Source organism: Tachyglossus aculeatus, chromosome X1 (assembly GCF_015852505.1).
Source record: "Tachyglossus aculeatus isolate mTacAcu1 chromosome X1, mTacAcu1.pri, whole genome shotgun sequence".
Lineage (NCBI taxonomy): Eukaryota > Metazoa > Chordata > Mammalia > Monotremata > Tachyglossidae > Tachyglossus > Tachyglossus aculeatus.
Window position 1 is genome coordinate 134,541,715 of NC_052101.1, and position 10,665 is coordinate 134,552,379.

The 10,665-nt window shown below is 58.4% G+C and overlaps 1 protein-coding gene across 1 annotated transcript; it reads right to left on the reverse strand.

Annotated features, from left to right (window-relative positions):
• Positions 1–1,392: 1,392 nt before the first annotated feature.
• RRAD (RRAD, Ras related glycolysis inhibitor and calcium channel regulator) lies at positions 1,393–7,623 on the reverse strand. The gene is made up of 4 exons (XM_038740781.1): positions 7,229–7,623; positions 4,861–4,934; positions 2,874–3,078; positions 1,393–2,270 (listed from the first exon to the last, which is right to left on the reverse strand). The coding sequence occupies exons 1-4, from the start codon at positions 7,590–7,592 to the stop codon at positions 1,993–1,995; spliced, it is 921 nt and encodes a 306-aa protein (XP_038596709.1). The 5' UTR covers positions 7,593–7,623; the 3' UTR covers positions 1,393–1,992.
• Between the last annotated feature and the right edge of the window lie 3,042 nt (positions 7,624–10,665).

A 10,665-nucleotide genomic window follows, 5' to 3' on the forward strand; every position in this document is an offset into this window, starting at 1 on the left:
GTAATGGCAGCTCACCCCCCTAGGGGAAAAGAAAATAGCGGGAAACAGATGGACTCCTTGGATACCACCAGTGCCGGCCCAAATGTTTCCACCGTCCCCTGGAGGGGATGGGAAATGGCCGGGAAACAGAAGGGGCAATCAGCAGGGCAGAGGTGGATTCTCAGAAGGGCTAGGCTCTCCCACTGAAGAAGCACAAAATGGCAGCCCTGCCTGGGAGCAGTCCCTGCCTGGCTGAGAGAGAGCAGCAAATTGGCGACCGGGCAGACGGCCACCTGGCCAGAGTCCCGGCCAAACACCAGGTCAGGGATGCCCAGCTCCAACGAACGCAACGTGAGCAATTAAAGCCGGGTGCCCCGTGGACATCTGCAGCCAGGTCCAGACTGCTCAAACCCAAAGCCACACTGTTTCGGCCCGCTGCAAGGCACATGATAGGACCCCGGGGTGGTAGGAGAAGCAGCAGGGGAAGCGGCGTGGCTCGGCGGAAAGAGCCCGGGCTTTGGAGTCAGAGGTCAGAGGTTCGAATCCCGGCTCCGCCAATTGTCAGCTGTGTGACTCTGGGCAAGTCATTTCACTTCTCTGTGCCTCAGTTACCCCATCTGTAAAATGGGGATTAAGACTGCGAGCCCCCCGTGGGACAACCTGCTCGCCTGGTAACCTCCCCAGCGCTTAAAATGGTGCTTTGCACATAGTAAGTGCTTAATAAATGCCATTATTATCATTCTCTGTGCCTCAGTTCCCCCATCTGTAAAATGGGGATTAAGACTGCGAGCCCCCCCGTGGGACAACCTGCTCACCTTGTAACCTCCCCAGCGCTTAGAACGGTGCTTTGCACATAGTAAGCGCTTAATAAATGCCATTATTATTATTCTGTGCCTCAGTTACCCCGTCTGTAAAATGGGGATTAAGACTGCGAGCCCCCCGTGGGACAACCTGCTCGCCTTGTAACCTCCCCAGCGCTTAGAACGGCGCTTTGCACATAGTAAGCGCTTAATAAATGCCATTATCATTATTCTCTGTGCCTCAGTTCCCCCGTCTGTAAAATGGGGATTAAGACTGCGAGCCCCCCGTGGGACAACCTGCTCACCTTGTAACCTCCCCAGCGCTTAGAACGGCGCTTTGCACATAGTAAGCGCTTAATAAATGCCATTATTATTATTCTCTGTGCCTCAGTTACTCCGTCTGTAAAATGGGGATTAAGACTGCGAGCCCCCCGTGGGACAACCTGCTCACCTTGTAACCTCCCCAGCGCTTAGAACGGTGCTTTGCACCTAGTAAGCGCTTAACAAATGCCATCACCAACATTATTATTATTATTATTACCGTACTGCGCTCAGCAGAAAAACACTCCCTCGCCATTAGAACAGGAAATAATACTTTATTATAAAATCTGCATGTAAACAAGTAACAAATTGGATAGCAGTTGATGGAAGTGCAAATGAATTTACTTCATAAAACATACGAAACTCCAATATACATATATATACATACATACATAGATATATGCATATATTTTGATTATCTATCCCCAATCTGGATGTGGATGAACTACCCCGAGGGTGTCTTGAAAACGTCTTCGTCGTGTCTATTTACTGGTGAAAACGCGTGGGCCTGCCAAGTAGGCTGCTGGAGGATCCAGCCCCGTTCTCTCCGCTCCGTCGGCACCACCTGCATCCCCCGGGACAGGACGAAAAACGACCAGTCGAACACAGTGGCAACCCAGGGGCCTGCCCGGCGCCGAAGTGGGTTCTACTTACTGCCCGCCCCGAGCTGCAGTCCTCAGCAGTAGACTCTTCCTGCGGCAGCTGCGCGGGAGACTTGTGGCGCGGAGGGGAGACCGGTCCGGACCGGACCAGGCCAAGCCAGACGGCGGCCGGTTGTCTGTCACCGTGACCCGTCGGTGGCCACTGTCGGGGCCTGTCCAGATTTCCCGTCCCAATCAGTCCGGGGCTGTTTCCCAAGCACCCCGGGCGGCCTCCGGTCCGTCCCAGGGCCCTAGAGCACAGACAAGTCGTGACAGGACTTGGACTTCGCCTTGAAGGCCATTTTCTTATTGTTCTTGGCCACAATTCTCCCTAGGAAACGCTTAGCCCTCTTGCCGATGCTTTCCCTCCGCTTCGTGTTGGCCATCCTCCGGGCGTTGTCCTCTTTGCTGTCTCTGCGGAGCCGGATCTGCCGCACGATGCCCTCAAACAGATCCTGCACGTTGTGGTGGAGGGCCGCCGAGGTCTCGATGAACTTGCAGTCAAACACCACGGCGCAGGCCCGGCCCTCTGGAGAGGGAAAGGGGTCGTTCAGCGGGGCGCGCCGGGGGGACGGCGGTGGGGGGAGGCTGGGGAAGGGGGCCGCGGATCCCGCGGCTGTTTCCCCGTGGGGGCCCCGGACGGCCAGTCGGAGGCTCCGGAAACGTGGCTGCCGGACTGGCCGGTTGGGTCCGGGCCCTGACTCGCCAGGTGACCTCCCTGTGGAAACGGGGGTGACCTCGCCTTCTCCCTCCCTCAGCTGGAAATCCCGGCTGGCCTGGATGGCTCTCCCCACTAACCAGCCCAACCCCGCTCTGCAGAGTCCCCAGGGAGGAGGGGAGTCCCCAAGCTCAGCTCCGGGCCGCCATGTCCCCAGAGCAGAGGCACCCACCCAGTGCGTCCCTCCGGGACCCCCACGCACCCTCCCGGCTCCACAACGGCACCCACGCAACCCCACCTGCCCCTCCCCGGAGATCCCCGTCGGGCCGTGGGGTGCCCACATCGCAGAGAGGTGAGGCCCAGAGGGGAGCACGCGCGGGCCTGGAGTAGGCCCCACTTGGGGACCGACAGTTCGGTGCCGGGGGGACAGGAATTCTGTCAGCGGGCCCGTGCCCCGGGGCTGGCACTACTCACCGTCCACGGACACCTCTCGGGACCTGACAAGGTCGCTCTTGTTGCCCACCAGGATGATAGGAATGTCTTCCGTCTGCCGCGCCCGCCGTAGCTGGATCCTCAGTTCCGAGGCCTTCTCGAAGCTGACCTTGTCGGTGACCGAGTATACAATGACGTAGGCATCTCCCATCTTCATGCAGTGGCTGGGAAGCCACTGACCCTCATCCTGGAGGGGAAGGAATGTCACCCTCGAGTGGCCACCCGCCTCCCAGCCTCCCGCGGGCTCGGCTCCAAAGAGGGAGTCGGGGCGCTTGGCTTGTAAGCTCCTCTAGACCGTAAGCTTGCCGCGGGCAGGGGATTTGTATGTCATATTGTCCTGCCGTACTCGCCCAAGCCCTTAGTGTAAGCGCTCAATCAACACGATTGACCGACCGACTGCCCGGTGGTGGGCTCTGAGGGGTTGGGCGTGGGTTCATTTCCCTTTCCAGCAGCGTGGTCTAGTGGATGGAGCACGGGTGGGCCTTGGAGTCAGAGGACCTGAGTTCTAATCCCAGCTCTGCCCCTTGTCTGCTGGGTGACCTGGGGCAAGTCACTTTTCTTCTCTTTGCCTCGGTTCCCTCCTCTGTAAAACGGGGATTAAGACGGTGAGCCCCGGGTGGGACGCGGGCTAAGTTCAGTCACTCGTTCGTTCGATCGTATTTCTTGAGCGCTTACCGTGTGCGGAGCACCGGACTAAGCGCTTGGGAAGCCCAAGTTGGCAACGTATAGAGACGGTCCCTACCCAACAGCGGGCTCACAGTCTAGAAGTTCAATCTGATTAGCTTGTATGTACCTCGGCGCTTAGTACCGTGCCTGGCACGTAGCACGCATTTAACAAGTACGATTTAAAAAAATATTAAGCCGGTTCTCCGCCTCCACGCAGTCGATTTGCAGTTAGTCAATTTATTCCATGGAGGAGCACTTTTCCTCAAGGGATGAGAGCATAGGATCAAAGGGAGGACAGGAGAACTAAACAAGAAGAAGAAGGACTGTGGAATTTGTTAAGCAATCGAGCAATCCGTCAATCAATGGCAGTGAGTGCTTACTACGTGCAGAGCACCGTACTAAACGCTTGGGAGACCACTAGACGCTTGCTAGATGCCAAGCATCGTACTAAGCGCCAGGGTAGGCTCCAGAGGGGAGGATGAGGATCCCGGGAAACTCCTCATCAGCCCCGTGCAAGTGTCCGCAGCCTCCCAGCCACGGCCCCTCCTGCCACACCCGCCGCTCTCCGCCTCCTCTCGGAAAGAGCCCGGGCTTTGGAGTCAGAGGTCATGGGTTCAAATCCCGGCTCTGCCCATTGTCAGCTGTGTGACTTTGGGCAAGTCACTTCACTTCTCCGTGCCTCCGTTCCCTCATCTGTAAAATGGGGATGAAGACCGTGAGCCCCAGGTGGGACAACCTGATCACCTTGTAACCTCCCCAGCGCTTAGAACAGTGCTTTGCACGTAGTAAGCGCTTAATAAATGCCATCATTATTATTATTATTATTCCTCCTGGCTCTCTGGGAATCGGTTTGGGGCAATGACTGCCCAGCTTTAGAACGGCTTTAGAGATGAGTCTCTCTGCCACAGCGGACCGAGAAGGGACTTGAAGTAAGCTGCCGAGGCCGACCCAGTGACTCAGTCAAGCGATCAGTGGTATTTACCGAGCACTTACTGTGCGTGTAGAACACTGTACTAAGCACTTGGGAGAGTACAAAACAGCAGAGTTATGTTACGGAGCTTTGGCAGGCTGGCTTGGATGCTCCCGGTGGGGCAAGCCACGTCTCTGCCAGGAATCCTGTGACTCCCCAGGGCCGCCAAAGCAACTCCCCAAGGGTCTAGTACGGTGCACTGCAACGAGTGGGCGCTCAGTAAGTGCTGCTGCTGCTCCTGCTCCTCTTCCACCTCTTCCCCCGACAATCCTTCATTCAAGCCGAGACCCAGGTTAGTCAAGCAGAGTCCCCCGTTAGTCGGTAAGGAAATACCTGCTCCCAAATGTCAAACACCACAAGAGAGGCTTCTTCCCCATCTACCATGATCGACCGGTCGTAAGTGTTCCCTAGGGGAAACACATCAAGAAAATCCCATCACTCCTGATCCCCCACCATCATCATCATCATCAATCGTATTTATTGAGCGCTTACTATGTGCAGAGCACTGTGCTAAGCGCTTGGGAAGTACAAATTGGCAACATATAGAGACCGTCCCTACCCAACAGTGGGCTCACAGTCTAAAAGGGCCTGGATAGTAAACATGCGTGAGCTAGAGACAGCGGGGAGGGGGAGAGCGAGGGTGGTGGCAGCGGCGGCCGGCCGTAGAGACCTATCCTAACTTTCAAAGGTCTGGAGGGTTGCGCTCTGCCTTGCCGGAGGCTTTTCCTCTCTTTCCCGGGGACCACCCCCATTTCTCCCGGGCCAGGGGATGGGGCCCTTGGGAAGGAAGTGGGCAGGACGCAGAAATCCCCATCCAAGTAGATGGCTGGTGTCGGGCAAAGGAGCTGCCTGGAGCTCACGAACGAGGCCAGGAACGAGGGCTGGAAGAGCCCCCAACCCCTGGTTGTTCTGCTTTGAGTTCGACCTTCGCCGTTCTTCCATAAAGTCTTGAGTTTCTTTCTCAGCGTCTTTAGAAGCTGCTCGCCCCGTCTCTTGCCAAAGCTAGTGAACGCTGCTGTCCCTTATTCATTCATCCATTCTTTCAATCGTATTTATTGAGCGCTTACTGTGCGCAGAGCACTGTACCAAGCGCTTGGAAAGGACAGTTCAGCTCCTCTGCTAGAGGAGCCCCAACAGGGCCTCTCACAGCAGGCCTGATCTCACCCTCACCCATTCCCGTGTGAGGGAAGACGCGCCTGCTCTGCACCTCAGGAACTGTGGCCCAAGCTTCTCCCAAGTCCTCTCAGCCCCTCTTGGTCCAGTAGCCTACAGGCCACGGCTCTTTCCAGAATGGAAAGTGTAGGCCCCGGATAGACTCCACTCGTGACGCGGGGGTCAAGGCTTTGTGGCTTTGCGTGCAGGCGCGCACTCATACACACTCACGCTTAAACACATCCTCTCCCACGCTCTCTTTCACTTTTCCTCTCCTTTTTCACTCTGTCAAACTTTCTCTTTCACTCCATCTTTCCTCTGTCAAACTTTCTCTTTCACGCCATCTTTGTCTGCCTGTCTGTCTGTCTGTCTGTCTCTCTCTCTCCCCCTCCCCTTCTACTTCTTTTCCCTACTTTGCTTTCTCTCCTTGGGAGACGGGGCGGCATCAACTCCCGGACGGAAGCTGGGCCTGCCGTGAACCGGGAGATCTGGGGGTTCTGGTCCCGGCTGTGGCGCTGGCTGGCCTGCCGTGGGACCTTGGGCCAAATAACTGAACCGCTCTGGGCCTCCACTTCCTTCTCTAGATGCTGGGGGTGGTAGCCCCCTGCCTTGCCCACCTCCCCGGACCGTGGTGAGGATGAAATGAAATCGCCGCTGGGAAAACGTTTGGGGACAACAGAGGCACGGGACGCGTGGACGGTGCTGTTGGTCCTCCCAGTGCGCCTCTCCCCGGTTTCCTTTCCTGTGTCCATCCCTGGCCCCCCAATAGTCCTCAGCTGCGGGCTCCCTGGCCACCGGGCCCCGGCCCTGCCAGGAGGGGACGCCCCGCCCGGCCCCGCCAGGAGGGGGCGCTCCGCCCAGCCCTTCCCTGTCCCGGCCCGCCAGGAGGGGGCGCCCCGCCCGGCCCCGCCCTGTCCCGGCCCGCCAGGAGGGGGCGCCCCGCCCGGCCCCGCCCTGTCCCGGCCCGCCAGGAGGGGGCGCTCCACCCGGCCGCTCCCTCTCCCAGCCCGTCAGGAGGGGGCGCTCCTCCCGGCCCTTTCTCGGCCCGCCAGGAGGGGGCGCTCCGCCCGGCCCTTCCCTGTCCCGTCCCGCCAGGAGGGGGCGCTCCGCCCGGCCCCGCCAGGCGGGGGCGCTCCGCCCGGCCCTTCCCTGTCCCGTCCCGCCAGGAGGGGGCGCTCCGCCCGGCCCCTCCTTCTCCCGGCCCGCCGGGAGGGGGAGCTCCGCCCGGGCCCTCCCTGTCCCGTCCCGCCAGGAGGGGGCGCTCCGCCCGGCCCCTCCTTCTCCCGGCCCGCCGGGAGGGGGAGCTCCGCCCGGGCCCTCCCTGTCCCGTCCCGCCAGGAGGGGGCGCTCCTCCCGGCCCTTTCTCGGCCCGCCAGGAGGGGGCGCTCCTCCCGGCCCCGCCCTGTCCCGTCCCGCCAGGAGGGGGCGCCGCGGCCGGCCCCGCGCTCCCTCCCTCCCTCCCTCCCTCCCTCCCTCCGTCCCTCCCTCCCTCGCTCCCTCCGTCCGTGCCCCTTTCCGCCAGGAGGGGGCGCGGCGCCCGGCCCCTCACCCGCGGCGTCGGCGTCGGGGCCGTCGTCGACCCCGCCGAAGATGCGCGCCAGGCTGGTCTTGCCCACGCCGTGCTCGCCCAGCAGGATGACCTTGTAGAGGCGGCCGTCCGCCTCGCTGGCCGAGGAGGCGAGGGAGCCGGACGAGTCGGAGGCCCAGCCGTCCCGGGGGGGCCGGCCGGCCGCCAGCTCGCCCGGGGCGGGGGCGGCGGCGGGGGCGGGGGCCGGGCCGGGGGGCAGCGCCGCTTGCAGGTCCCGCTCGTCCACCGGCATGCTGCGCCGGTGCAGCTGGTGCTGGGCGGCCAGCGGCGTGCTCCCGCGCCGCTTGTCCAGCCAGCGCAACTTGTCCCCGCGGTTCAGAGTCATCGCGGCCCCTGGGGGGGGGGACGGGGGGGGGGAGGGATGAAGGGGGACGGGGGGCTCAGGGCCCGGGCGCCATGGGGGCCCCGCTCTGCCCCGCACCGGCCTCTCCCCGGGCAGTGGCCCGGCTCTCTCTGCAAGTGGTGGGGGGGGCTGGGGCACTCACTCACCTACCCCCTCCGAGCCTGGCGCTCAGTACGCTCCCGCCACCCCAGCTCCGGCCGGTCTGGCCGCCTGGCCGCCGCGCCGCCTATTTATGGCCCCGGCCCTCCTGACGTGGCGGAGGAAGCCTCGCCCCCCGCCCCGGGCTGGCAGCTTTGATCCCTTATCGTCCTCCTCCTCATCGTCCGTTAAGTGCTCGCCCCGTGCCGAGCCCCGGGGGAGCTTCCGAGGTGATCGGGTTGATGGTGGTGATGATGATGATGGCAATCGACCGTATTTAGTGAGCGCTTACTGCGGGCGGAGCACCGGACTAAGTACTTGGGAAGTCAATCAGTCGTATTTAGTGAGCGCTTACTGTGGGCAGAGCACTGGACTAAGTACTTGGGAAGTCAATCAGTCGTATTTAGTGAGCGCTTACTGTGTGCAGAGCACTGGACTAAGTACTTGGGAAGTCAGTCTATCGTATTTAGTGAGCGCTTACTGTGTGCGGAGCACTGGCCTAAGTACTTGGGAAGTCAGTCAGTCGTATTTAGTGAGCTCTTACTGCGTGCGGAGCACTGGACTAAGTACTTGGGAAGTCAGTCAGTCGTATTTAGTGAGCTCTTACTGTGTGCGGAGCACTGGACTAAGTACTTGGGAAGTCAGTCAGTCGTATTTAGTGAGCGCTTACTGTGGGCGGAGCACTGGACTAAGTACTTGGGAAGTCAATCAGTCGTATTTAGTGAGCGCTTACTGTGGGCGGAGCACTGGACTAAGTACTTGGGAAGTCAATCAGTCGTATTTAGTGAGCGCTTACTGTGGGCAGAGCACTGGACTAAGTACTTGGGAAGTCAATCAGTCGTATTTAGTGAGCGCTTACTGTGGGCAGAGCACTGGACTAAGTACTTGGGAAGTCAGTCTATCGTATTTAGTGAGCGCTTACTGTGTGCGGAGCACTGGCCTAAGTACTTGGGAAGTCAGTCAGTCGTATTTAGTGAGCGCTTACTGCGTGCGGAGCACTGGCCTAAGTACTTGGGAAGTCAGTCAGTCGTATTTAGTGAGCGCTTACTGCGTGCGGAGCACTGGACTAAGTACTTGGGAAGTCAGTCAGTCGTATTTAGTGAGCGCTTACTGTGTGCGGAGCACTGGACTAAGTACTTGGGAAGTCAGTCAGTCGTATTTAGTGAGCGCTTACTGTGGGCGGAGCCCTGGACTAAGTACTTGGGAAGTCAGTCAGTCGTATTTAGTGAGCGCTTACTGTGTGCGGAGCACTGGACTAAGTACTTGGGAAGTCAGTCAGTCGTATTTAGTGAGCGCTTACTGTGTGCGGAGCACTGGCCTAAGTACTTGGGAAGTCAGTCAGTCGTATTTAGTGAGCGCTTACTGTGTGCGGAGCACTGGCCTAAGTACTTGGGAAGTCAGTCAGTCGTATTTAGTGAGCGCTTACTGCGGGCGGAGCACTGGACTAAGTACTTGGGAAGTCAGTCAGTCGTATTTAGTGAGCGCTTACTGCGTGCGGAGCACTGGACTAAGTACTTGGGAAGTCAGTCAGTCGTATTTAGTGAGCTCTTACTGTGGGCGGAGCACTGGACTAAGTACTTGGGAAGTCAGTCAGTCGTATTTAGTGAGCGCTTACTGTGTGCGGAGCACTGGACTAAGTACTTGGGAAGTCAGTCAGTCGTATTTAGTGAGCGCTTACTGTGGGCGGAGCACTGGCCTAAGTACTTGGGAAGTCAGTCAGTCGTATTTAGTGAGCGCTTACTGTGGGCGGAGCACTGGACTAAGTACTTGGGAAGTCAATCAGTCGTATTTAGTGAGCGCTTACTGCGTGCGGAGCACTGGACTAAGTACTTGGGAAGTCAGTCAGTCGTATTTAGTGAGCGCTTACTGTGGGCGGAGCACTGGACTAAGTACTTGGGAAGTCAATCAGTCGTATTTAGTGAGCGCTTACTGCGTGCGGAGCACTGGACTAAGTACTTGGGAAGTCAGTCAGTTGTATTTAGTGAGCGCTTACTGTGGGCGGAGCACTGGACTAAGTACTTGGGAAGTCAGTCAATCGTATTTAGTGAGCGCTTACTGTGGGCAGAGCACTGGACTAAGTACTTGGGAAGTCAATCAGTCGTATTTAGTGAGCGCTTACTGTGGGCAGAGCACTGGACTAAGTACTTGGGAAGTCAATCAGTCGTATTTAGTGAGCGCTTACTGTGTGCGGAGCACTGGCCTAAGTACTTGGGAAGTCAGTCTATCGTATTTAGTGAGCGCTTACTGTGTGCGGAGCACTGGCCTAAGTACTTGGGAAGTCAGTCAGTCGTATTTAGTGAGCGCTTACTGTGTGCGGAGCACTGGCCTAAGTACTTGGGAAGTCAGTCAGTCGTATTTAGTGAGCTCTTACTGCGTGCGGAGCACTGGACTAAGTACTTGGGAAGTCAGTCAGTCGTATTTAGTGAGCTCTTACTGTGTGCGGAGCACTGGACTAAGTACTTGGGAAGTCAGTCAGTCGTATTTAGTGAGCGCTTACTGTGGGCGGAGCACTGGACTAAGTACTTGGGAAGTCAATCAATCGTATTTAGTGAGCGCTTACTGTGGGCAGAGCACTGGACTAAGTACTTGGGAAGTCAATCAGTCGTATTTAGTGAGCGCTTACTGTGGGCAGAGCACTGGACTAAGTACTTGGGAAGTCAATCAGTCGTATTTAGTGAGCGCTTACTGTGTGCAGAGCACTGGACTAAGTACTTGGGAAGTCAGTCTATCGTATTTAGTGAGCGCTTACTGTGTGCGGAGCACTGGCCTAAGTACTTGGGAAGTCAGTCAGTCGTATTTAGTGAGCGCTTACTGCGTGCGGAGCACTGGCCTAAGTACTTGGGAAGTCAGTCAGTCGTATTTAGTGAGCTCTTACTGCGTGCGGAGCACTGGACTAAGTACTTGGGAAGTCAGTCAG